The 27,668-nt window shown below is 36.7% G+C and overlaps 1 protein-coding gene across 2 annotated transcripts in view; it reads right to left on the bottom strand.

Annotated features, from left to right (window-relative positions):
- Positions 1–27,668, bottom strand: part of MICU2 (mitochondrial calcium uptake 2) — a 105,029-nt gene that overhangs the window by 61,325 nt on the left and 16,036 nt on the right. For both annotated transcript variants that reach the window (XM_045844869.1, XM_045844868.1), the window contains exon 2: positions 5,132–5,276. In XM_045844869.1, coding sequence (XP_045700825.1) covers positions 5,132–5,276 — 145 coding nt within the window. The remainder of the gene's footprint in view (positions 1–5,131; positions 5,277–27,668) is intronic.

Raw genomic sequence — 27,668 nt, forward strand, 5'->3', positions numbered from 1 at the left:
GAACAAGAAAAGGGTGACTGTATCTGCTACTTCTGTTCAACAAGTGACCAGAAATTCTAGCTATAGCAATTAGGTGAGAAAAAGATATAAAATGCATCCATATAGAAAAGGAACAATTATTTCTATTTGTAAAAGATAAGATCTAATATGTAGATCTTAAGAAATTAAAAAAAAAACTGTTAGAATTAAAAAAATTAATTGAAGTTAAAGAATATGAAATCAACACACAAAAGATGTAAAAGGTTAAAAAATCTAAAAGGCATCTAAATAGAAAAGTAGAATTATTTCTTTCTTTAAAATCATCATCTAAGGATATGTTTATTGATTTGAGAGAGAGCAAGCAGAGGCAGAGATGCAGGGACAGAGAGAGAAACTGATGTGAAAGAAAACTAAATTGGTTGCCACAAGGGAACGTATGATCCCTGCCCAGGGATTGAACCCACAATCTTTTCTGGTATATGGGTTGACTCTCCAACCAAGTGAGCCACCCAGCCAGGGCATAAAAGTAAACTTATTTCCATTCATAGAAGACATAATTTTATAAGTAGAAAATCTTAAGAAATTCACAACCTTATAGTTAATAAATCAATCAAAGTTACAGGACACAGCATTGACATACAAAAACGAATTTTATTTCTATGCATCAGCGATGTGTGTTCTAAAGCTGCCTGTAAGGTCTAGTTCATTTACAGTGCTGCTTAAGTCTTTTATTTATTTTTTGGTCACCTACTTAGTTTTTCTATTTATTAAAGTGGAACTGAAGTCTCCCACTATAATTACAAAATTACTTATTTTCCCCTTCATTTCTATCAGTTTTTGCTTCTTGTATTTTAGGACTCTATTATGAGATGAATATAAATATGTATCTTGCTAATGAACAGATCTTTTTCTCATGACAAAATGTGTCTACTTATCTCTAGTAAATTTTTTTGTGTTTTAAAGTGCCAGTATAGCCACTTCAGTTTTCTTGTGGTTGCTGTTTGTACAATATATATTTTACCATCTTTTTATCTTCTATTTGTATCTTTGCATCTAAACTGTATCTCCTGTTAGTAGAGTGTAAGTTTGATCCTGTTTTTTTAATCTAGTGTGACATTTTCTGCCTTTTGACTAGATTGATTCATTCATATTTTTTAAAAATATATTTTATTGATTATGCTATTACAGTTGTCCAATTTCCCTTTATTCCTCTCCACCCTGTACACCTTCTCCCACCCACATTCCCCGCTTTAGTTCATGTCCATGTGTCATAAGTTCTTTAGCTTCTACATTTCCCATACTATTCTTGCCCTCCCCCTGTCTATTTTCTATCTACCATCTATGTTATTTATTTTCTGTTCCTTCTCCACCTCTCTCCTCCTTCCACTCCCCTATTGCTAACCCTCCATGTGATCTCCATTTCTGTGGTTCTGTTCCTGTTCTAGTTGATTGCTTAGTTTGTTTTTGTTTTAGGTGTGGTTGTTAATAATTGTGAGTTTGCTGACATTTTACTATACATGTTTTTCATCTTTTTCTTAGATAAGTCCCTTTAACATTTCATATAATAAGGGCTTGGTGATGATGAACTCCTTTAACTTGACCTTATCTGAGAAGCACCCCTTATCTGCCCTTCCATTCTAAATGAAAGCTTTGCTGGATAGAGTAATCTTGGATGTAGGTCCTTGCCTTTCATGACTTTGAGTACTTCTTTCCAGCCCCTTCTTGCCTGCAAGGTCTCTTTGAGAAATCAGCTGACAGTCTGATGGGAACTCCTTTGTAGGTTACTGTCCCCTTATCTCTTGCTGCTTCTAGGATCCTCTCCTTCATTTTTACCTTGGCTAATGTAATTATGATGTGCCTTGGTGTGTTCCTTTTTGGGCCCAACTCCTTTGGGACTCTCTGAGATTCCTGGACTTCCTGGAAGTCTATTTCCTTTGGCAGACTGCGGAAGTTCTCCTTTATTATTTGTTCAAATAACTTTTCCACTTGTTGCTCTTCCTCTTCCCCCTTCTGGTACCCCTATAATTCAGATGTTGGAACATTTAAAGATGTCCTGGAGGGTCCTAAGCCTCTTCTCATTTTTTTGAATTCTTGTTTCTTCATTCTGTTCTGGTTGAATGTTTATTTCTTCCTTCTGCCTCAAATTATTGATTTGAATCTTGGTTTCCTTCCCTTCACTGTTTATTCCCTGTAAAGTTTTCTTTATTTTACTTTTAATAGCCTTCACTCTTTCCTCTATTTTCTGACCATGCTCAACCATGTCTGGGAATATCGTGATTACCAGTGTTTTGAACTCTGCATCAGACAGGTGGCTCTCTCTTCATTGCTTAGTTCTTCTGGAGTTTTGATCTTATCTTTTCTCCTTCCCTCCTTCCTTCCTTCCTTCCTTCTCTCTTTTCCTTCCTTCCTCCCTCCCTCCCTCCCTTTCTCTCTCCCTCCCTTCCTCCCTCCCTCCTTCCCTCCCCCCTTTCTATTTTACTTATTTATTTTTAGAAAGGGGAAGGGAGAGAGAAAGAGAGGGTGAGTAACATTGATGTGTGGTTGCCCCTCGTGCTTCCTCTACTGGGAATATGGCTGGCAACCCAGGCAAGTGCCCCCACTGGGAATTGAATTAGTGACCCTCTGTTTAGCAGACCTGCGCTCAATCCACTGAGCTACACAAGCCAGGGCTGATCTGTTAATTTGGGCCATATTTCTTTGCCTTGGCGCATCTGTTATGTTGTAAGAGGTGGAGTCTTAGGTATTAGGGTGAGGTAACCAACTTCACTTTGTTGTGGTGCTGTATGTGGAGGAGAGGTCAGGAGGAAACAATGCTGCTTTCTCGTCTCTTTGCTGGCTGTCAGTCCCTGCCCCTGCTACCAACAAGCAAATTGGGCCCTTCTGGTGCTCATTTCTGGATGGGTGGGTTTGTGAACATTCTAGGACCCTGTGGGTCTCTCCATTGAACTCTCCTGTGAATTTGGCAGTTTCTCCTGCTGCCACAACCCCCACAGGTTTTTATAGTAAGAGTTTTTCAAGCTTTCTTTTCCCATGCTGGAACCCTGGGTTGCATGGTCTGTCTTGCTCCCCAGTTATCCCTCCCAGTTTATCTGCATGTGAATGTGGCACTGCCTGGTCTGCCATCTGCCATCTCACCTGCCTGGTCCTCTAGCTGCTGTCTTGGCACGCCTCCTCCCTGCCCGGCTGCCCATCTCTGTCTTTTCTACCAGTCTGGATCAGTGTTTCTTCTTTAACTCCTTGGCTGTCAGACTTCCATCCAGTTTGATTTTCTGGCAGTTATTGTTTTTTGTTTTTAAATTTGTTGTGGTCCTTCTTTTGGTTGTGTGAGGAGGCAAGTATATCTATCTACACCTCCATCTTGGCCAGACACCTCCATCTTGGCCAGAAGTCTTCTCTTTGAGCCATTGAAGTATGCTATTCCACTACCTTCTGTCCTCCATTGTTTCTGCTGAGTCAGCCATTTTGTTAAGTGGGTCCCTAGTAAGTGGCAAGTCATTTCTTTTCTTTTGGCTGCTGTCAAGATTTCTCCTTGTCTTTGATTTCAGTAGTTTTACTAGGATGTGTCTATTAGTAGATCTCTTTATGTTTGTCATACTTGGAAACTGGTGACCTTATTGATATATATATAAATCAGTGTTTGTTAACGAATTTTCGAAGTTTTCAGCTGTTATTTCTTTTAATGTTTTTTTTCCTGCTCTCTTCTCTCTCTCCTCTCCTAGTACTCCTATTAAGCATATGTTGGTATATCGTATTTAATGGTGTCCCACATTTTCTGAGACTTCATTTTTCTTCAGTCTTTTTCTTCTCTGTTCTTCAGATTGCATAATCTTTATCAATATGTCTTTACATTCACTGGCACTCTTTTCTGACATTTCTAATCTACTGTTGAGCTCCTTTAGTGAAATTTTCATTTCAGTTATTCTAGAATTTCTATTTGGTTCTTTTAAAATAATTTCTATCTTTTATTTGATATTATTTATTTGATATGACATTATCATTATAATTTATTTTACATCAATAATTATTTAGTTCTCTGAGGATATATATATAATGGTATTTAAAATTTTTTTTTCTGCTTAGTCTGAGTTCTGGATGTACTCACAGGCAGTTTCTGTTGACTGTTTTGTCTAGTGGAGCAATACTTTGCTGTTTCTTTTCATGTCTCATTGTTTTTGGAAACTGGACATTTGAGATAATATATAGTAGCAACTTTGGGAACTAGCTTCCCCCTTACCACAGGACTTTCTATTTGCTTGATCACTTGTTTAGTGTTTGGCTATAATCATTTCTTCTGATGTTTCTCAGGGAAGCAAAGCTTTGGAAACGCCCAATCATGGGGTTGAGACTAGATTGGTGTTCTCTTGGTCTCCTTCCTTGCCCACATCAAGGTGTTAAGCTCCATTAACTGCCAGTTGGCTGTTTGTTATTGTCAAGAATGCCCTGGGGCATAAATTGCTCTTGGGATCTGAGTACCTTGATTTAGCCCATTTCCCCTGTCCCATACATAGCTACTCATAGGGCAGTACTTATACCACACTTCAAAAAGTGTCAGGAAGCCAAGAAATTGTCATAGAACATTCCTGCAATATAAGACCCAGAGGATGGGGTTGTATCGACTCTCTGAAAAGTAAAAGAGACTAGTTTAGATAATAAAATGAAGAATTTCTGATATCATTTGAAGTAACAGAGAGTTGGAAGTTTATATTATTACAGCTTTTGGATTTTTCCTTCTTATTCTATTTATTTTTTCTTGTTTCTTTTTTTAACTGATGGCCTCATGACTCCATTATGTGAACCTCTTAATTGCTCGTTTCATTTTTTTTTTGCCCAATTTAAAACATTAATACCACCAAACACTAATATGCCAGATAAAATAATCATTCTATTAATAAATTATCTGGTGACATTAAAAACTTAACTATTTTTCCTTTTTCTCTTTAGAAAAACCCATATACAAAACAACTATTTCTTAGATAAATACATGTGTAAAAGTTTAACTGTACTTGTGTCACAATGATTGAAACATCTAAATAAGAAAATGCACGGCATGAGGAATGATAATTAAAATGAAGGAAACCTGTGTACCAATTATGAAAAACAGAGTTTTTTCAGCCCCAATATTTGTTTTTTTAAATTAAAAAGAAAAACTCACGTTCTATGTGCTCAAACATTATTGAAAAGAGGAAGTCTCGTGGTGTCATGTAATATTCTCCTTCATGTTCCAGTGAAGAAAACTGCATGAAGCGTTGTTTACGAAGAGATAATTTCTCCATCATCTTTCCACCGGGAGCATTTTCCTAACAGAAAAAACAACAGCAATGTATTATGCCCCAACTTAGCTCCTCTAGAATAATTTTGTAATTAATGAATAAATGTGTAAAATAATGTAAGAGAGTGAGAAGTGACAAGAAGAAATACAAAGTAGGATAACAGATCTTGTGGCATAATGGTAGCACATCTGACTCCAGACAAAGTAGGACAAGAAACTGAGACAGAGTAATGTTTTAGACAGGACAGTCAGGAAAGGCCTTTATAAAGAGGTGACATTAAGGAAACTAAATGAAGTACAGCTACCAAGCCATGGAGCTCTCAGGAGAAAGAGTATGCTAAGCAAGTGGTAAAGATGAGAATAAGCTTTGTGTGTTCAAGGAGCATTATGGCAGAAGCTAAGATCAGAGACAGGTGGGCAAAAGATCATGTAAAGCTGTGCTTTCATAAAGACAAAATATAGCATATCTAGTAAATAGTTCTGCTTTGAGAAATATATTTATATTATGGGTGAAAGTGCAAAAAGAACAAAAATGGATAAAATATTGCTATGTGTAGGAGTCTGCAGCCCAACCAAAAGGATCTAGATCTTAACCCAAATGCTGATAAAGACAATGTTGAAATACTTATTGCTAACCTTTCACTGAAAAGTTATTATTTGCAAGGCACTGTACTAATTAATCATTTTACATGGATTATTTAGTTATTACTCACAATAACTGAAGAATAGACACTACATTAGATATGAAAGCTCTAAAGTAAATGGCAGAATCAGGATAGATCTCTTAACTAGCATATATTCTCCTACTCATGGCTGGCATTGTGTCCCAAGCAGAATGGATGAAGATGACATACTAGTTAACACAGATACCAAGGTCAATATAGTAACCTTGACACAGAATGTGTCAGCTGTGAAATGCAAAACCACACTCTCATCTTAGATATGAGATCCATCCAGAAGGTATCTAGCCATGTAATATGAAAATTACAGATATTTATTGAAGAAGATACAGGAAACAAGAAACATTGTACATAAGACAATGATGCCTCAGTCTCCTTCAGAGTAGGTATCTTGGGACTTCACACAGTTCTCTCAATTGCTATCAGCTGTCTGGTCATATGTTCTTGAATCTCACCAATGATCTGAAATCTCTTCCCTTTCAAAGGTGATTTTAGTTTTGGAAAAAGCCAGAAGTCACAGGGTGCCAGATCTGAGCTGTAGGGAGTGCTGAGTCACCTGGGTAATTTGACGTTTCACCAAAAATCTCTGCACGAGATGCAATGCACAAACAGGCACACTGTAGTGATGAAGTTGCCAATCACCAGTTGCCCATAGCTGTGACGTTCTGAATCATCTGAATAGCTTCAGCAGAGGAATGTTCAAGCTTAATACAAAATTGGATGCAGATTCGTCCCTCTACTTGCTCAATCATTTTGAATGCAATGGCCACACAGTAAACATGCTCACTGAACAGCGTCTACTGTCCCCACTGACTAGTACAGTGAAGTCATCATTGTTCACGCATGGGAATTCCAGTCCACTCTCCTTGGCTGCCAGGTTACAATGATATCATGCAAACTGTTGTTATATTAATAATGGTTGGACTTTTTTCAGACAGACCTTGTAGCTTTCCTTAAGGTACTGCTCTGACTTGGGTAAAATCCTTCCTTGGACACACCACTCCCCTTTCACACTCACTATTGATGTGTTATTCACACAAATGATGCTCAGTGAGTGCACACTGGAACTGAAATGGAGAAAAATAAATTATAGTGGCTTAAACCTCTCTAGATTCAAAGCTCCTTTTTGGCTAATCTCAGTTCTCTCTCCTGATTTGACAGTGAGTTTCTTGAGCAGCTAGCTTTATAACTCTTTTGTGTTTTGTGCTGCGCCTACCAGAATACTGGATATACATGGGACACTCACTAATACTACAATGATCTGTACCCCTGTCTTCTCTAGAACTTGTCTATTTATGTCTTTCATTTTCTTTCCCCTTAAATTACTAACAAAAATTACTTGAGGGGTGTATTTTAATTACACGAGTCCATACCCATCCTAGTCATCAGAAAACTGAATTTTAGTAATAATTTCTGAACATTTTATACATGAGGAAGATATAGTATCACTTTTAAACAAAACAATACAAGTGACTATAGGAAAACAGTAATAAGATGAACATTAATTCATACCTGAATGTCCTAAGTACTTTGGCAATTAATTTGCAGAAAGTATAATATGGGACAGGGAAGGAGGGTGACTAAGAATCTTCTCAGAAAATGTCATAGCCCTGGCAAAGTCCTAGATATGAAGGACAGCACAGTACATTTGAAGGACTGAAAGAAGGTGAACATGGACAATATATTAGCTCAGAGAATATTTTTATTTACTATATAATTGTTAATATATAATTTATTGAGATTTGTTAATAAGTAAATAATCTACACAGAAATACAGTATATTTCCAAATGCTTTTATATTTCCTAATGTCTAAGTTTTTCATGACTGATTAAAAAATGCCTTTACCAACATTTTAATCCTTTTTGTATAAATAAATAAACTTTTCTTTTCAAAGTTTAACTAAAAGGGGTCCATTACTCATTTGTCATTCTCAACTGGTGTCATAACAAGTTGATTAACATGCATTTTGTGTGTTATATTATACACTGTAATCTTATAATAAAGTAAGCTAGAACATAAGGTTTGTATGTAAGTTTTTTCAAATTGTTGCAAATCTCCAAAAAGTTTTCCAATTTATTTATAGAAAAAAATTGCATATAAGTAGACTCATGCAGTTCAAACCTGTGTTATTCATGGGTCAACTATAGACATAGATTGGGCTTTTCATAAATACTATTACATGTCAAATAAAGTTAGACCATAAGATACAAATCTTTTATTCATTCCAATATGGTTAACATACTTATTTTTATTGTTTATATAATTATAGATGTCCCCAGTTGCACCCATTTGCCCACCTCCCTTCTGCCCTCAAACCCCTTCTCTTTGTCCATCACCACATGGTTGTCTGTGCTTACAGATTATGCATATATGTTCTTTGGCTAACCCTTTCACATTCTTTCATCCAGCCCCCACAGTCCCTTCCCCTCTGACAGCTGTTAGTCTGTTCTATGTATTTATGTCTGTTTCTATTTTGCTCCTCAGTTATTTTGTTCATTAAATTCCACATATAAGTGAGATCATATGCTATTTATCTTTCACTGACTGGCTTATTTCACATAGCATATAACCCTAGACGAGGTCCATCAATGCTGTTGCAAAAGGTAAGGTTTTCCCCCACCTTAAAAAAAAATAGTGCATTGTGTGAATGTATCACAACTTTTTAAATCATTGATTTACTGATGAATATTTTTGAGCTGTTTCCAGATCTTGGCTATTGAAAAAACTGCTATGAATGTGGGGTGCATATATTCTTTTGAATTGGCGTTTTGGGATTCTTAGGATATAGTCCCAAAAGTGGGAATACTGAGTCAAAAGGTATTTCCATTTTTAATTTTTTTGAGGAAACTATATGTTTTCCACAATGGCTGCACCACTATGCATTCCCACCTTCAATGTACTAGGATTCCCTTTTCTCCATATCCTCACCAGCACTTGATGTTTGTTGATTTATTGATGATAACAGCCATCTGAAAGGCCTGAGGTGGTATTTAATTGTGGTTTTAATTTGCATCTATCTGATGATGAGGGGCCTTGAGCATTTTTTACATGTGTATTGGCCATTTGTATGTCTTCTTTAAGAGTGTCTATTCAGGTCTTTTGCCCATTTTTTAAATTGGATAGTTTTTCTTCCTGTTGTTGGATATTAACCTCTTATCAGATATATCAATAGCAAATATATGTTCTCCCACACAGCTGGTTCTGTTTTCATATTGCTAATGGTTCATTTGCAGTGTTTTTGCATGTGCCTGTTTAATTTTCCCAACACCATTTATTGAAAAGACTGCATTTACTCTATTGTATGGTCTTTCTTCCTTTGTTAAATATTAATTGACCACAAAGGCATGGATTTATTTCTGGGATCTCTATTTTGTTCCATTGATCTATATGCCTGTTCTTATGCCAGTACCATGCTGTTTTGATTACAATGGCCTTGTAGTATAGTATGATATCAGATGTTGTGATATCTCAAACTTTGTTCTTTCTCAAGATTGCTGAAGCTATTTGGCATTGTTTTTGATTCCATATACCTTTTTGGAATACCTGTTTGAGATCTGTGAAATACGTTAGTAATAGGAGTTGCACTGAATCTATATATTGTTTTGGGTAGTATGGATATTTTAATGATGTTAATTCTTCCAATCAATGAACATGGCATATGCTTCCACTTATTTGTATCCTCCTCAATTTCTGTTTTCAATGCCCTATAGTTTTCTGAGACAGATCTTTTACCTCCTTGGTTAAATTTATTCCTAGGTACCTTACTTTTTTTGTTGTTCATAGTAAATGAAATTGTTTTCTTAGTTTCTGATAATTCATTATTGGTGTATGAAAATACCACCAATTTCTAAATATCAATTATATACCCTGCTACTTGCCAAATTCATTTATTAGATGTAGCTTTTTGGTGGAGTCTTTAGGGTTTTCCATGTACAATCCCATGTCATCTGGGAGTAATGATAATCTACTCCCTCCTTTCCAATTTGGATGCCTTTTATTTCTTCTTCTTGTCTGATTGCTGTGGCTAGGACTTCCCAGTCTATGTTGAAAAGAGTGGTAAAAATGGACACTGCTGTCTTATTTCTGTGCTTAAGAGAAATACTTTTAGTTTTTGCTCATTGACTATGATGTTGGCTATAGGTTTTTCATGGCCTTTATTATGTTGAGGTATGATCCTTCTAGTCCCATTTTGCTGATAGTTATTTTTTAAATCATAAATGGGTGCTGGATTTTATCAAATGCTTTTTCTGCATCTACTGATACGATAATTGACTTTTGTGTTTCATTTTGTTTATGTGATGTATCACATTTGTTGATTTGCAAATAATGTACCAACCTTGCATCCCTGGGATAAATCCCACTTGATCATGGTGTATGCTCCGTTTAATGTACTGCTGGACCTGGTTTGTTAATATTTTTTGAGGATTTTAGCATCTATGTTCAAGGATATTGGACTATATTGGATAATTTTCTTTCTCTGTAGTGTCTTTATCTGGTTTTGGAATTCAGATAATGCTGGCCTCATAAAATGAGTTTGGAAGTCTTCCCTCCTCTTCAGTTTTCTGAAACAGTTTGAGAAAGCTAGATGTTAGTTCTTTTAATGTTTGGTAAAATTTGACTATGACACCACCTAGTGCAGGACTTTTCTGTGCTGGGAGTTGTTTTATTTTTGTTGTTGTTTTTTTGCTTACTGCTTCAATTTCATTAATTGTAACCAATCTATTCAGGTTTTCTGATTCTTCCTGATTCAGTTTTTAGAAGAGTATATATTTGTAGAAATTTATCCATTTTTCCCAGGTTTTCAGTTTTATTTGGGTATATAGTTGTTCATAGTATTTTCTTACAATCCTTTGTCTTTTTGTGATGTCAGTTGCTTCTTTCATTTCTGATTTTATGTATTTGGGTCCTCTATTTTTCTTGATGAGTCTGGTTAAAGGTTCATCAATCGTGTTTATCTTTTCAAAGAACAAGCTCTTGGTTCTACTGATCTTTTGTGTTGTTCTTTTAGTCTCTGTATCACTTATTTCTGCTCTGATCTTGATTATTTCCTTCTTTCTACTTACTCTGGGTTTTATTTGTTGTTCTTTTTTCTACTCCTTTTAGGTTAGGTTGTTAATTTGAGATTTTTATTGCTTCTTAGGTAAGTCTGTAATGTTATAAACTTACCCCTGTGGGCTGCTTTCACTATGTCCCATCCATTTTGGGTTGCTGTGTATTAATTTTCACTTGTTTCCAGGTACTTTTTGATTTATTCCTTGATTTCATTGATAATTATGTCCTTTGATTGCAGTATTTACTCCATTTACATTTAAGGTTATTATTGAGAGGCACTTATTTATTGCCAGTTTTTTCTTTATACTATGTTACTCTTTTCTTTATTTTTAAAGCAATTTCTTTAACATTTCTTGCAGTACTGGGTTGGTGGTAATGGACTCTTTAGCCTTTGTCTGGGAAGATCTTTATTTGACCTTCAATTTTAAATGATAGCTTTGCTGGGTAGATAGTCTTGGTTACATGTCCCTGTTTTTCATCACTTTGAATACTTCATGCCAATCCTTTTTGGTCTTAAGTGTTTTCTGTTGACAAATCACTTGGCAGCCTTCTGAAAGCTCCCTTGCAGGTAATTAACTATCTCTTCCTTGCTGCCTCCAAGATTGTCTGTTTGTCTTTAACCTTTGCCATTTTAATTATAATGTGTCTTCATGTGGGTTTCTGGGCTCATATTGATTGGAACTCTCTTTGTTTCCTGAACTTGGGGGGTGACTTTTTCCTTCACCAGGTGAGGGAAATTTTCTGCCATTATTTCTTCAAACAGGTTCTCTTTCCATTGTTCACTCTCTTCTCCTTCTGATATCCCTATGATACAGATGTTGTTATGCTTAATGTAGTCCCAGAGGTACCTCAGACTTTTTTATTTCTTAAAATTCTTTTCTTTTTGTTGCTCTGCTTGCATGTTTTTATCTTGTCCTCAAGTTGCTGATTTGATCCTCTGCTTCATTTGACCTGCTGTTGATTCCTTCTAGTGTATTTTTCATTTCAGATATTGTGTTCTTTATTTCAGACTGATTCTTTTTTTATGGTTTCTATGTCCTTTTCAATGTTTACTATCTCTTTAAATTCTCACTCAGATCATCCATTCTTCCCTTAAGGTTCTTGAGCATCCTTGTTATTTTAAACTCTGCACCTGTTCTTTTGGTTGCTTCCATTTAATCAATTTTACTTAATTCTTTTTTTTGGGGGGGGGGAGCATTTTTCTTTGTCTCCCTATTTGCATATTAAGTAGATCTAGTACAACACCCAAAGTTGTTATGATGGTTTTATGATGTAGGTGTCTTGCTGGGTTCAGCTGCACAATCTTTCAGATCACTTGAGCTCCGTGCTCCAGGAATGTTTCCTGTAGGTTACGTGCACCCCCTGCTGTAGTCAAGGCTTGAATGCTGTTGGCCCTTTAATGGGAAGAGTTAACCCTTTAAGGTGGGTGACTATAAGGGTAAACCTTGATCACCATGTATGAGACACTGTACAGGGGCTGCCCACTGAGGTGGAGTTGTTCCTAGCAGGATGGGGCCAAAAGTTCCAGCCCTGTGAAGCTCCTCTGTGGGGCAGAACTCTACAAAACATGGCTGGCTGAGTGGCTCAACAGGTGGAGGGAGGGGTATCACTGTGTACTTGAGGTGGGGGAGACTGGTCCTCTTTCCTAAATTATATAGTTTAGTCACTGTCTGGGTCTGTGTTCAAAGCCACTCCAGAAAATAGAGAGCCTCTCAAAGTTATTGCTGAGTGCAACTAGCAGATCCCTCCATAAGACCCAAGTACAGTAGCATGGCCTCACCAGAAGTTGGGAGTCTGGACTCTGAACTGCCCAGGCTAGTGTGTAACAATAAAGAGTGCTCAATCCTTGGAGAGTTCGGTCTAAGTCTCCTAGGTGGCTTGAATTGTTACTGATTTTCACTGCCAGATGCTATCGGGCCCTACTTTCCATCTCTCTTGCTCTGGGTTGGGAATCCCTGCTTGGTGTTAAGACCCCACACTCCTAGGGTGAGGGAGTTCTACAGCCATATCTGTCCAGCTTCTCAGCCACCACAGTACCTGTGTGCATGGGCTATCCCTTTCCACCACTCTGCCATTCTTACCAGTCTCTATATAGCTGCTTCTGTAAGAGCTAGCCTTCCATTGATTTTTTTAGGTTGATTGCTTTGCAATTTAGCTGCAAATCTGGTTTGGGGCTAGGAACAAATCGGCGTACCTTCCACCTACTCTGCAGCCACCTTGGAATCTGTTAACATACACTTTTAAGAGAACCCACCTCTAGTGTATACTCTTAGTCATAATGAGGTATCAATTACAGGGAAAACATCTATACAAATAATAATTTGGTATGCTGACACATAGGTTGGAGGATTCGGTATATAAGGAGAAATATGACTATTATCTCCCAAGGCTAAATCAATTCCTTTGAAAAATAAAAAGTACCATTAAGGCAAACCATAATTTTAAGCCATTTATTAACATCATATATTTCACTATAAATGTTAGTGTTAATGTCTAAAACCCTTGTAAGTACCAACGACTGTTTCAAGGCAATGGAAAAGATATCAGTACTGGAGAAAGTTGGAATCTCCAGGTATTATAGGATCTGTTGCATAAACCGAATTTTCTTTTTTTCTTTTGCATTTTTGATTTTTAGTCTCAATCTATATCATAACCCATTTAAAAGAAATCTGGGAACTTCTTTTCTCAATGTTAACTCCTCTCCCCACCCAAAGGTATAAATGTACCTTCCTGAGACAGTTAACTCTTAATAAAATCATAGGGTCATAAGAAAACCCTAAACTGATGAGAAAGTAGTACAGAAAAGTTCTTCAAACCTTCTTACCACCTGACAAAACACAAAACCAAAAAGAAGCCCACATATCCATCCTGATGCTGGCTCCTAACCTACCACTTTGAACTCGTTCTAGAAGGACCTTCTGGATACTGGTAAGTTGGCTCAAACTAAGACAACACTATGATTGAAAACCAGTTTCTTCTGTCATATACTGGAATAAAAGGATGAAACTATGAACTATCTCACTGATCAGAACTCTATAAGGAGCATCTTTCACACTGTGGTCACCACACAACTGTCTAACAAATGGCAGTCCAGTGCACTGAGGAGGGGGTACCTTTTTCCTAATTTCCACAAAGGTCTCATATGTTTTGGTAATGCTGTCACTGATATCTCCCAATCTGCACATATAGTGCAAGGAGAGAAGAGTACAGAATGTTCACTGGAAGCTCCCATCACATGCTACATTCACTACAGGCCCAACACCAACCATTTTTCCCACCTGTGTCCTTTCAGAGGTAGGTGGTACCAGCATTGGCAAATTACAGCTTAGCTGGGCAGAGAAATATACTGTATTCATGATCATACTACCCTAAAACCTATCAACTAAGTAGGAGGGCATTTCCCCAAAATGGCAGGTACCCCAAAATGGGGGGAAAAGTGAAACCCAAAGGTCATCCCGTAGAATGGGATAAATCCGATATCACAGAACAGGCAGGTCTTCTGGAGTAGAACTGGGACATGGACACTTTCCCAACTGCAGAAGATTTTGGTGTAGCTCTTTCTCCAACCCCTCAAAACTAATACCATAAAGAGTGCTTAGATCAAGATGGAAAGGAGATAAAGATATATATTCACACTATTTTTGGTAAATAACACATCTGGCTAGAAAATCTGTTTAAAAACTAATGTTGAGTCTATGCCAATTCTGTAGGAATAATGAATGCAAGAGCAATAGGGAACAAGTAAAAATAAAAATCACATTATGAAAGACGACAGAAAAAATCTAAAGAGGCAATGGCCTTTATAATATTAGACAATAAAGATAAGGTACAAGAGGATGAAAATATGGACAGTGTTATAAGGAAAAAACATATAGAAGGCAGAAGAAAAGCATCAGAAAAACCAATTTGGAAAAAGAATGTCCATGCATATGACAGACATCAAGGAGTCAACACAGGAATAACTGACGTGCTTCAGGAAGAGAAAGAGCAAATCAACATCCATTTCAAAAATATAGTGGGAAAAACATTTACTGAAATGCACAAAAATTTGTGTTTGCTTACTCCATTTGCCACTGCCCTATGTTTGTGTGTACTCTAGGTTTTACTAATTCTAGAAAACCCCAGGAAAGATATCAATTTTAGTCTCTTTCAGAAAACCTAAATAAGGTTAGAATCATGATGCCCTTATTGCTGGATTCAACCTAAAAGCTGTTCTCTAAGGAGTTAATACAAAAAAATGACACAGGAAAGGATGAAATATGACTGATTTCTAAGACTATTCTCAGGACACGCGCCACCCTTCTACAGTATGTGGAGATGAAAGCAGTATAGGGGACAGGACATCTGAGCTACTCAACTGGAAAGGCTGAAGAGTAATTTTTTGTCCCTCCTCACCCCAATACCCAACTTGCTCACTGCAGTTTAAGAGAACTATTCATGTGGAAGTGGACTGAATAATAGTCCACCTTTACCTGAATGATGAGATTCCAAAAAGCTACTCTGTGGACCAACATACATTGTCACATATAAATAATGGATGGGCTGGCAGGAGAGAACAGCTGCCTGCAAACCAGCTCCTAAGGATAAAGGATAAGAATTCAGTGGTGGAGATCAAAGGCCTGCTTGGGGCCTGCTGGTAGCTTTATCCTGAATAACCAGACACACTGAATGGGAGGTCCTATAGATGGAAAGTGATGGGAGTGCACAAATTCCTATTACTACAACTATGTGCTTCTCAACCCTGCATCTACAGTTAAATACATGGGAAAGGAGGGGCAGGAGAACTGCTGGGATTGTGCTATACTGAGCATGTGACAATCATTCACATGGCTCTGCTTATATGTAAAATGCTCAGTGGATTTCCAGGATTACATGTAATGCAGTGGAATTTGTGACAAAGGAATTAAGAGCAATGAGTGATGTGAACTGGATAAAAGAGATCTTTGAAAGCTGATGACTTCTGTTAAAACATTTCACTAGTTTATTGCCATTACAGCAACAGGTGCTTCACCATTCTGTCTCTACTTTTTATCCATGAAATAACAAATTGGAAAAAGTTAGTTCACTGTTTTTTCTTGAACATTCTTTGTCTCTACAGTTCTCAGGAAGAAAGTGGAAAAAGAAAGGGCCTTTCTTACAATTCTTCCAATATGTCCTATATACATTGCATTAGACAAAAATGTGTAAAACCTTATTCATTTGGGGTCTTTATTTTGGAATTTGTAAAACTCTGGGTAAAATGTAATTGCTTTGCTGCCTTTGAACTTTCTGTGGTATAACTCAAAGAGTATCTTTTCTTCTTAAAGAAAACTTTACAACTGAAAATTTTCAGTCATTATACAGAACTTTTCCATTTTGTTCTGGGTCATGGAGATATGACTGTGCATGAAACAAAATACTGCCAGACTAAGTTAGAAATATTTACTGCATAAGCTATGTTCCTGATAAATTCTACAAAAAGACAGCATATTAGCCAAGGCCACAAGTAATTCCTGAGAATGTGGGAAACCCTGGGATATGCTCTCCAGCTTCTAAAGATGACGTCATCTAGTAATGACACCATCTGGACTGCTTTCCAGAGAGTAGAAGGAAAGTGGTATGGCTCCCCTTACATGGGCAGAAAGAAATGGTATCTGGTTATATATACTAATTCTTTTTTTAACTGAGAAATTTTTTAAGATGGTTCATCTTTTTTTAAAAAATTTTTTATTTATTTATTTTTAGAGAGGGAAGGGAGGGAGAAAGAGAGAGAGAAACATCAATGCGCAGTTGCTGGGGGCCGTGGCCTGCAACCCAGGCATGAGCCCTGACTGGGAACCGAACCTGCGATGTTTTGGTTCGCAGTCCACCCTCAATCCACTGAGCTACGCCAGCCAGGGCTTATATATAATAATTCTTAAAAAATACTCTTGTATTCTGTCTGAGGAAGGGTGGCCACTGTCAAAAGTGGATGAGTAAAGCAACAACATCTTCTCTAGTAACTGCTTTCTCTTTCCTGCTGAGGTCACTGGGCAGAACACTCATTGATCCTTCCAAAATTACCCTTTAGGGGTTACATCATAATTACATAACTTTTTGTTTATGCTATAAATAGAAAGTTTAAATTAAGTTTCAAGTGATTAAAAAGAGACTAGAGCCTTAACTTAAAATCTCAATACCAGCCCTGGCTGGCGTAGCTCAGTGGATTGAGCGCGGGCTGAGAACCAAAGTGTCCCAGGTTCGATTCCCAGCCAGGGTACATGCCTGGGTTGCAGGCCATAACACCCAGCAACCACACATTGATGTTTCTCTATCTATCTATCTATCTATCTATCTATCTATCTATCTATCTCCCTCCCTTCCCTCTCTAAAAATAAATAAATAAAATCTTTGAAAAAAAATCTCAATACCCTCTTAAAGTTTGATCAAAATCATTTTTTGCAATCATAACTAAATAATGTTTTTCTTAAGAAATGACTGAGTTACTTTATTTTTCTACATAGGAGAAGGTAAATACTACTTTGTGCACTCATTCTTACTGCTATTCAACATCAACCTATTGAATAAATATTACATGTCTACTATGACCAAGCACTGCATAGAGATAAAATGACAAATGGATAGATCCTCTCTTTCCAGTTGGGTAAACACAACAGAAGGTGGTCAGTGCTAGATAAAAGTATGAAAGGAGCACCCAGCATTCAGCAAACATGTGTCCCACTATAATAAATTTCAAAGTGATTTATTTTATTTTTAGAAAGATTTTATTTATTTTTAGATAGAGGAGAAAGGAAAGAGAGAGACAGGGAGAAACATCAATGTATGGTTGCCTCTTACACGCCCACTACTGGGGGCCTGGCCGGCAACCCAGGCATGTGCCCGACTGGGAATCAAACTGATGACCCTTTGGTTCCGCAGGCACTCAATCCACTGAGCTACGCCAACCAGGGCCAAACTAATTATTTTTAAATGTTATTTATCAGCTGTGACATTTTGACTTATTTTTTCAAGATGAATATATTTTTTAAGTTTATATTAATTAAATTTAACTAGAACCCTGGTAACAGGTCTGGCACAAGTTTGTCTATATTGTGGTCTCTCTTCTTCTGGCAATAACAGTAAGAGAAGTGCAGCCAAGCAGTAGCAAGGAAACTTTTGTGACCTGAAGCTATGATCTGATTTCAGGAACCTCAGCCATGCAAAACACATCTCCTTGGAACTGAGAACTTTTAGTAAGCCTGTGAAAGTGCTGCTGTCAGAGGCCACTGAGAGGGTTAACACTTAGGATATTGTATCTAACACTGTATGACAGTGTGGCACAAAGAAAAAATGGATTAAAGTACCCCTCTTTCCTTCTTCCCACCTCTTTCCTGGTGAACAGCTGCTGCCTGTAGCTGTATTTTATAGATGGGATTGCAGAAGGAAAGTGATTTCATCCACATAGTATTTTGCACAGCTCTTCAACCCCCGCCCAAGTTCCCACATTTTGTGGTCTACTTGGACTTTGTTATCCACAATCCTGAGCAAAAGACTGTCCTCTACATACACTTCCTCAGTTTACATGACACTCATAGTAAGGATGGATTTCCAAAGCTTGGGACTGAATACTGAGGGCAGTCTGTCTCTCTAGCACAAGTCCCTTTACACAAAATTTGGTGAAATAGAAGAATTATTATTTTTTGTTTTATTAAATTTATTACACTGACCGGTTAATAAAATTATATAGGATTCAAGTGTACAATTCTATGACACATTATCTGTATATCGCATTGTGCCCACCACTCAAAGTCAAATCTTATTGCACCACCATATATTTGACCCTCTTTACCCTTCACTACCCCCACCTCCAAGAAGTGTATTTTTTAAAAGGCAGTATGTTGCTTGCATACAAAGAGAAATGTTATCCAAGACAAAAATTAAACAACTTTAAAAAAATCCTCACCCAAGGATATGTTTTACTGATCTTGAAAAAAGAAGGGCCCTGGCTGGTGTGGCTCAGTGGATTGAGCGCCGGACTGTGAACAAAAGGATCACCAGTTCGATTCCCAGTCAGGGCACATGCCTGGGTTGTGGGCCAGGTCCCCAGTTGGGGGTGTGTGAAAGGCAACCACACAATGATGTTTCTCTCCCTCTCTTCCTCCCTTCTCCTCTCTCTAAAAATAAATAAATAAATTCTTAAAAAATAATGTCAGTCTTAGTTTTGTACATTATACACACGATGGCTTGCTTGTGTTCTTAGCTTCAGTATTCACCTGGCTACCTTTGATGAGCTTCAATAAACTTCTACTGTACACCTTTCCAGAAGACAGATTAAATAGCCATTTACTGCTTCTAATGGTAATGAAAACACTTCACCAGTCATGTTATACACTTGGTTGTTTCTTAACCCACTTTTTGTTTGTCTAATTTATTTGTTAAGGTTTCTAGTAATTACCTCCTTTAGTTTTTCCAAAGTACCCGTTTTGGATTTGATGTCCTCTCAGTGAGCACACACAGAACCCTGACAGAACTTTATTAAAGCCATAATGATTCTGAATTCCTCAAGACCAGAAAGTATCTTTTTTCTGTTTCCCCAGTGCCTACTACATGGTTAATATTGCTAAAATGGCTAAAAAAAAAAGAGGGTAAAGGCAATTAAAAAATGTGCAGGAATGAATGACTATGAATAGGAATCAATTCCACACTCAGTGTGATATTTACAAAATAACAATTTAAAAACAGATTTCAGTCTGTGAACCAATATGCAAATTCTTGTTTTTTTGTGATTATCTATTTTAAACCCTGTTAATAATTTATTAAAATACCTTTAGAGAGGTAGTTATGTATTCTGCCATGTTCAACAAAACTAAAGAAGTATGCACAAATAGAAATAAAGACCCTTTTATTATATTCCTCTTATTGTAGCCACAAATGCAATTAATTACTTTAGATGGAAAAATGCCTTCATAACAAGAGGAAAAAGGTAAAGACATTAACAGGTGGTGGCCATATTAACTGTTTCAAAGGATACTGGTTTATTTTTCACTAATCGTGGATATCACAGAATCTCACAAACTGGATCACACAGCTGCTTCATACTCTCCTGTAAATCTGAATGATCTAATGAATTTCAGGCCTCATACCATGTTTGGTTTAAGTTTTAATGGATTTTTTTTTTTTTGGCTGTAGCTTGGAGTTCACTGACATATCTTAGTATGGTATGTCTAGGATAAAATTTTGCTATTAAAATGTATTTGCAGGAAATGAGCAGGGGATGATCCAGACAGTTCACCAGTATTGATAAAATGGGTAGTTTCCTAACAAAGGCACTAAGATACATGTCATTTGTGCTTCTGTTGATGTTTATTAATTACATCACCAGTAAAAGAAGCAATACATAGCTTACACAATACAAATAGCAAAGTAATATACAGATATTATATATCTTGGCAAATTAATTTACTGTTCAAGCAAAGCTCTACTTTGTATCTGTTAAGTACAAACTCGAACAAATTATTTCGGATTGGCATGGATTTGTAAAAATCTTCCTTTCTGCATTTACCTTCTCTGTGGACATTATTTCATGATAAAACATTAAGCTCTCATTTAGTAATTTCTGAATATATTTTAACAGTAAAGATTTTTTTTAAAAAAGATTTTATTTATTTATTTTTAGAGAGGGAAGGGAGGGAGATAGAGAGACAGAGAGAAACATCAATGTGTGGTTGCTGGGGGTTATGGCCTGCAACCCAGGCATGTACCCTGGCTGGGCATCGAACCTGCGACACTTTGGTTAGCAGCCCGTGCTCAATCCACTGAGCTATGCCAGCCAGGGCTAACAGTAAAGATTTTTTTTAAAAGATTTTATTTATTTTTGGAGAGGGGAAGGAAGGGAGAAAGAGAGTGAGAGAAATATCAATGTGTGCTTGCCTCCTGTGTGCCAGTACCGGGGACCCAGCTGACAACCCAGCCATGTGCACTGACCAGGAATTGAACCAGTGACCCCCTTCTTCCCAGGCTGGCACTCAATCCACTGAGCCACATCAGGCAAGGCTTAACAGTAAAGGTTTAAACAAAGATTCTATCATAGACTTTGCTCTGTGAAGACTGAAAAACTGAACTTTCTTTTTCTTTTTTTTTTTTTACTTTAAGGTAGCACAAAACATAACTGAAGTAAGCAACTGCTAATAATTGAAAAGGAATTCCCACTTTACTACAACTGCCACAACTGCCACTACTGGAATTAATGGCCAGTTTTCTCCTTCATCTAGTCACTCTTCTGTCTTTTAAAACAGTTGGTATCAAATGAGGAATGACTTCCTACATCTTAACCTTCTAGTACAAGAAATTAGCAGTATAAAACGGCTGATGAATCTGATACTGTTAGCATAATTGTTAGCATGTACCTAGGCAACAGTGGGATCTGTACCAAATATGAAGTTCTTTGAGGGTGCACGTTAAAGAAAAATTTTTATCTCGACCCTTGAGAATTTTAGGATCTTATGTGAGAAACAAAACCAGTGAAAATGTAGTTTATAATAAGTTGAGTTGTTACAATGCTTACTTTAAGAAGGACAGGCATGCACAGTAGCCCTTGGGTACTCTTTCCCTTTTAAAATTTATTTGGTGATTAATATACTCCTGAACTCTTTATATAAAAGTCTATTCAAGAGAATATTCGTAGTTAAATCCTAGGAAGATATTGGGGGAAGGAAGTGACAAATATTTTCAAGCTAGAATAGAAAGAACTTGACATTCTGAAATGAATCGAGCAACTCAAATCTCCAAATTTGAATTGCCAGTGAAGTCCCAAAGAGTGACTGAATATTTAAAGACTTGGATGGATTTGGTTACTTTAGTTCTTAAATATTTTTGGCTACTGTTTTAACTTTAAAAAAACTTATATAATGTATTATTACCAGTATTAATAACATTCCTAAGAATTTATTGGCAGACTCCTTAGGCTCTGAAAACTTCAATAACCCAACTTACACACAGGTGAGAGGTAAAGAGAAGAAACTTGAAGATGCTCCCTTGGATGATGGACCTTTATGATTATAAAGAGAGGGATGTGGAAATAGAACAAAGGCACTTACAAAGGTTTAGCTAGGATGATCTAGTACCATAGGGCTAACAGAATGTACAGTGGGCGAGGAAAGGCAAGGGTCAGAACAGAAGTGAGGATGGTACATTATCTGATATGGGGATAATGACGTGATCAAAGCAGAAGATTTTAGATGTAGCATTTGAAACATTTCATAATGTGAAGGACAAATATTAAGAACCTAGAAGAGACAAGGGCTGTAGTCCAAGAATTTACTGCAGAGGCTCTTTTTGCAATTTGTACTTTTATCAGTACATCCTTTATTTTTCTATTTAGTGCTTTTAACCCTGAGTTTTATATACTTTTTATTTTTTAATTCTATTTTAATCATTGTTCAAGTAAATTTTTCTGTCCTTTACTCCCATTCCAGCCCATTCACCCATCCCTCCCCACCTCTCTCCCATTTCCACTCCTGCTAGTTTTTGTCCATGTGTCCTTTAAATTTGTTCCTGTAAACCCTTCCCATTCTCCCCTGAAATTTCCTCCCCTCTCCCCTCTGGTTATTGTCAGCCTGTCCTCTATTTCAGTGACTTTGGTTATGTTTTGCTTGTTTCTTTGTTTTGCTGTTTAGGTTCCTGTTAAAGGCGAGATCATATGGTATTTGTCTTTCACTGCCAGGCTTATTTCGCCTAGTATAATGCTTTCCAGCTCCACTGTTGGTGGGACTGCTGACTGGTACAACCACTATGGAAAACAGTAGGGAACTTCGTCAGAAAACTAAAAATGGATCTGCCTTTTGACCCAGCAATTCCACTGCTGGGACTATATCCTAAGAACCCTGAAACACCAATCCAAAAGAACCTATGCATCCCAATGTTCATAGCAGCACAAATTTACAATAGTCAAGTGTTGGAAGCAAGCTAGGTGTCCATCAGTAAATGAATGGATCCAAAAACTATGGTACATTTACACAATGGAATTCTATGCAGCAGAAAGAAAGGAGCTCCTACCCTTTGCAACAGCATGGACAGCAAAGGCTCTTAACCCTACACTACATGGTTGTACTTCCTGGTGTTTGTAACTCCCAGAAATTACACGAAAAGAAAATGTGTGAACACACATTGTTGGGAGAGAGTAGGTACTTTTTATCACATTCTCAAACAGATTCACAATCGATTCAAACATTAAGTGGCAAAGATGAACAAACAAAACTGAATGATAACATGGTAAAATGATTCGTAAAATAAAATGCTCCAATTTTGAGTACTACCCATATTAATATAGATAGTTAACTTTAAATAACTGAGATGAATATCAGATTCTTCAATCCATTTCCAACATATGGCCACAGAGGTCTAAAAATAGCCTCTCCAATGGGACAAAGTACAGAATGAGAAACTTATTAATTCCAGGTCCTTTAAAAATGTTTTATATTTTCTACCATCTAAAGCAGATTAATTAAAATAAAGAATACACAACAGCTGTCTAACCAGAATAAAGCAAAGTGCTAAAGGACATCTTTGCTGCACAAAAATTCCAAATAAAAACTTGGCCTTAATAAAATCCTATATGTCTATGTGCACAGTTCTGACTTTCGTATCACTGTATCTTTACACCGATGTGGCCCTAAAGCCACCGTAGATAGGCTGCTTTCCCCACACTAGGCCCTCCTCTATGTAAGGAAGCAACCGGCACAGTAAGCGTAATACTCACACAGCTCTTAATAGAGAAACTAAAGAGAAGAACCTACAGAGCAAGAATACGGGGGCTCTTAATTGGGAAATTATAACCAAATAAAACTGAGAAAGATTTTTGTCTTTAAACACTTAAGAGTGGGCACTGACTGGGTAACTCAGTTGGTAGAGCATCATCTCGACATGTCAAGGTTTCAGGTCTGATCTCCAGTCAGGGCACATACAAGAAACAACCAATGAATGCATGACAAAGTGCAACAACAAATCCATGTCTCTGACTTTCTTGCAAAAAATTGATGTCTCTCTCTTAAAAAAAATCAACTACCAAAGAACTGTATGCCAAGAAATTTGAAAACCTAGATGAAATGGACAAGTTTCTAGAAAAATATAATCTTCCAAAACTCAATGAAGAAGGAGCAGAAAGCCTGAACAGACCAATAACAGCAGAAAAAATTAAAGCAGTAATTGAAAAACTACCCAGACACAAAAGCCCTGGACCAAACGGTTTCACAATGGAATTTTACAAAGCATTTAAGGATGAGCTAACCCCTATCCTTAACACTTATTCCAAAAAATCCAAGAAGATGGAAGACTCCCAAACTCTTTATGAAGCCAGCATCATCCTAATCCCAAATCCAGATAAAGACATAAAAAAGAAAGAAAACTTCAGGCCAACATTGCTGATGAACATAGACGTTAAAATCCTTAACAAAATATTGGCAAACTGCAACCAGCAATATGTTAAAGAGATCATACATCATGGGATTAAACCCAGGGATGCCAGGATGGTACAATATTTGCAAATCAATAAACATAATACATCACATAAACAAAAGGAAAGACAAAAATCACAAGTTCATAGCAATAGATGTGGAAAAAGTATTTGATAAGGTACAGCACCCATTTATGATAAAAACAGTTAGTTAAGTGGGAATAGAGGGAGCATTTCTCAACATAATAAAGGCCATATATGGGAGACCTACAGCCAACATCACATTCAATGGGCAAAAACTAAAAGCTTACCCACTAAGATCAGGAACAACACAAGGATGTCCACTTTCATTACTCCTATTCAACATAGTATTGGAAGTCCTAGCCACAGCAATCAGAAAATAAAATAAAATAAAAGCCATCTAAATTGGAAAGGAGGAAACAAAACTGTTATTGTTTGCAGATGACATGATAGTGTACACAGAAAATCCTATAGACTCGGCCAAAAAACTACTGGACCTAATAAATGAATTTGGCAAAACAGTGGGATACAAAGTCAACATTCAAAAATACCTTCAAAGGCATTTTTGTACACCAACAATGAAATATCAGAAACAGAAATTAGAGGAAAATCCCATTTGATATAGCAAAAAGAAAAATAAAGAACCTAGGAATAAACCTAACCAAGGAGGTAACAGACCTGTACTCAGAAAACTATACAACACTGAAGAAAGAAATTAAGGAAGACAGAGAAGCATGTACTATGTTCATGGATTGGATGAATTAACATCATAAAAATGTCACCAACTTACACCATACACACAAAAAAATTCAAGGTGGATAAAAAAATTAAATATAGTCATGATACCATAAAAGTTCTAGAACAAAACATCGGCAGGAAAATCTCAGACATTCCATGCAGCAGTATCTTCACTGGTATGTCCCCTAAAGCAAGGGACATAAAGGAAAGAATAAACAAATGAGACCTCATCAAATTAAAAAGCTTCTGTATGGCTAAAGAAAACAGCATTAAAATGAAAAGAGAACCAACAGTATGGGAAAACATTTGCCAATGACACCCAAACAAGGGTTTCATCTCCAAAATATGTGAAGAACTGACATGACTCCACTCCAGGAAGACAAACAACCCAATAAAGAAATGGGCAAAGGACTTGAACAGACATTTCTCCAAGTAGAACATAGAGAGGGCCCAGAGATATATGAAAAGATGCTCAGCATCACTAGCCATCAGAGATGCAAATTAAAACCACAATGAGATACCACTCACACAAATCAGAATGACTATCATAAACAAATTATCAAACAAGTGTTGGAGAAGAATCTTTCTGGATAAAAGGGAACCCTAGTGCACTGGTGGTGGGAATGCAGACTGGTGCAACCACTATGGAAAACAGTATGGAATTTCCTCAGAAAACTAAAACTGGAACTGCTTTTTGACCAGGCAATTCCAATGCTGGGATTGTACCCTGAGAACCCTAAAACACCAATCCAAAAAAACCTATGTACCCCAATGTTCACAGCAGCACAATTTACAATAGTCAAGTGCTGGAAGCAACCTAAGTGCCCATCAGTAAATGAGTAGATCAAAAACCTATGGTATATTTACACAATGGAATACTATGCTGCAGGGAAAGAAGGAACTCCTACCCTTTGTGACAGCATGGATGGAATTGGAGAGCATTATGCTAAGTGAAATAAACCAGGTGGTGAGGGACAAATAGCATATGATCCCACCTTTAACTGGAACCTAGTCAACAAAACAATCAATCAAACAAAATCTAACTGGAGACATTCAAATTAAGAACAATCTGACTGTAACCAGAGAGGAGGTGTGAGAGGATGATGGGAGGAGGGGAGAAGGGTTTTCAGGAACAAGTATAAAGGACATATGGACAAAACTAAGTAGGGGTGGAAGCAAGGGAGGGAGGTGGGTTTGGCTGGGGTGGTGGGGTGGCAGGTAAATGCAGACAACTGTAATTGAACAACAATAAAGTTGAATACGTTTTAAAAAAAATAAGAAAGGGGAAGGGTTAACAGGAATGAGTATAAAGGACACATAGATAAAAACTAGGGGCAGGTAGAAATGGGAAGGAGGAGGTGAAGGCTGGGTGGGTGGGCTGGTATGGGAGTAAAAGATAGAAAATTGTACTGCAACAACAATGAAGATAAAAACAGCTTGATTTAAAAAAATTTAAAACATAATTTACTGTATAATACAAAAATAATAAATTATTTTGAGAATTGTAAAAAAAAAGAATAGTATAGGAAATGAAGTCAAAGAACTTATATGGAAAACACATGGACATGATCTAAGAGGGGGATTGCTGGAGGGAAGGGGGGTACTGTGCAAGGGGGCAAAGGGGAAAAATTGGGGCAACAGTAAGAGCATAATCAATAAAATATACTTAAAAAAGCAAACAAAAATCAATAAATTTAAAAAATTGTAGTGCACATTAATCTCTTGGCATTGACACTGCACACACAGAAAATATGGAAATCAACCCATTTGCAATTTCCTGTCAGTAAAATCTTCTAATTGTATATATCAGCAAATAAGAAAAATGACATTATATTCCCAAACAGATGTACTAAGTCAACCATGTTTTGCTTTGAATATCTAGAACAGTGCTCACTTCAGCAGCACATACGAGGAATACTGAATATCTACAACAATTTGAGGAAAAAGACTGTACTTTCCTATTTAAAGTTCATTTTTCCTAATTAAAAAAATGGTATGCATTTCTAAGGCATATACCAGCTAAGTGATGAGTAACTGTGATATGTAATAAGAAAGGTATAGTGTTTCTAGTACATAACACATAAACCATATCATACACAAGTGGATAAAGTTAAGATTTTATAAATCCATATTTGTTAATTAATAGTAATCACAAATTATATTCCACACACCACCCATTCATGGAAATTTCATGAGGTCAATGAAAATTTTCTATATAGACTGTGCTGTACTTAAATACAAGATTCATTAAATATTATTTCTATATTGAAATTATTTATAATGAAACATTTAACAATCTTATTAATGGAGAGTAGGTTATTAGGAGAATATATCTGCTATTTGTTTATCAAATATTTACCAGTTTTTAAACTATAACTTTTAAATTCATATATTGCTATTATTGGTGACTAAAGATCTATTCATGCTATGTTGTAATTCATAAAACTCCAAAATTCACAGGAACAAAAGCATCAATTTGTGTAAATTTTCTACTAGAACATATGTTTTATAGAACAAGAA

This window comes from Phyllostomus hastatus, unplaced genomic scaffold, assembly GCF_019186645.2.
Source record: "Phyllostomus hastatus isolate PE091 unplaced genomic scaffold, TTU_PhHast_1.1 phas_contig_41, whole genome shotgun sequence".
Classification (NCBI taxonomy): Eukaryota; Metazoa; Chordata; class Mammalia; order Chiroptera; family Phyllostomidae; genus Phyllostomus; species Phyllostomus hastatus.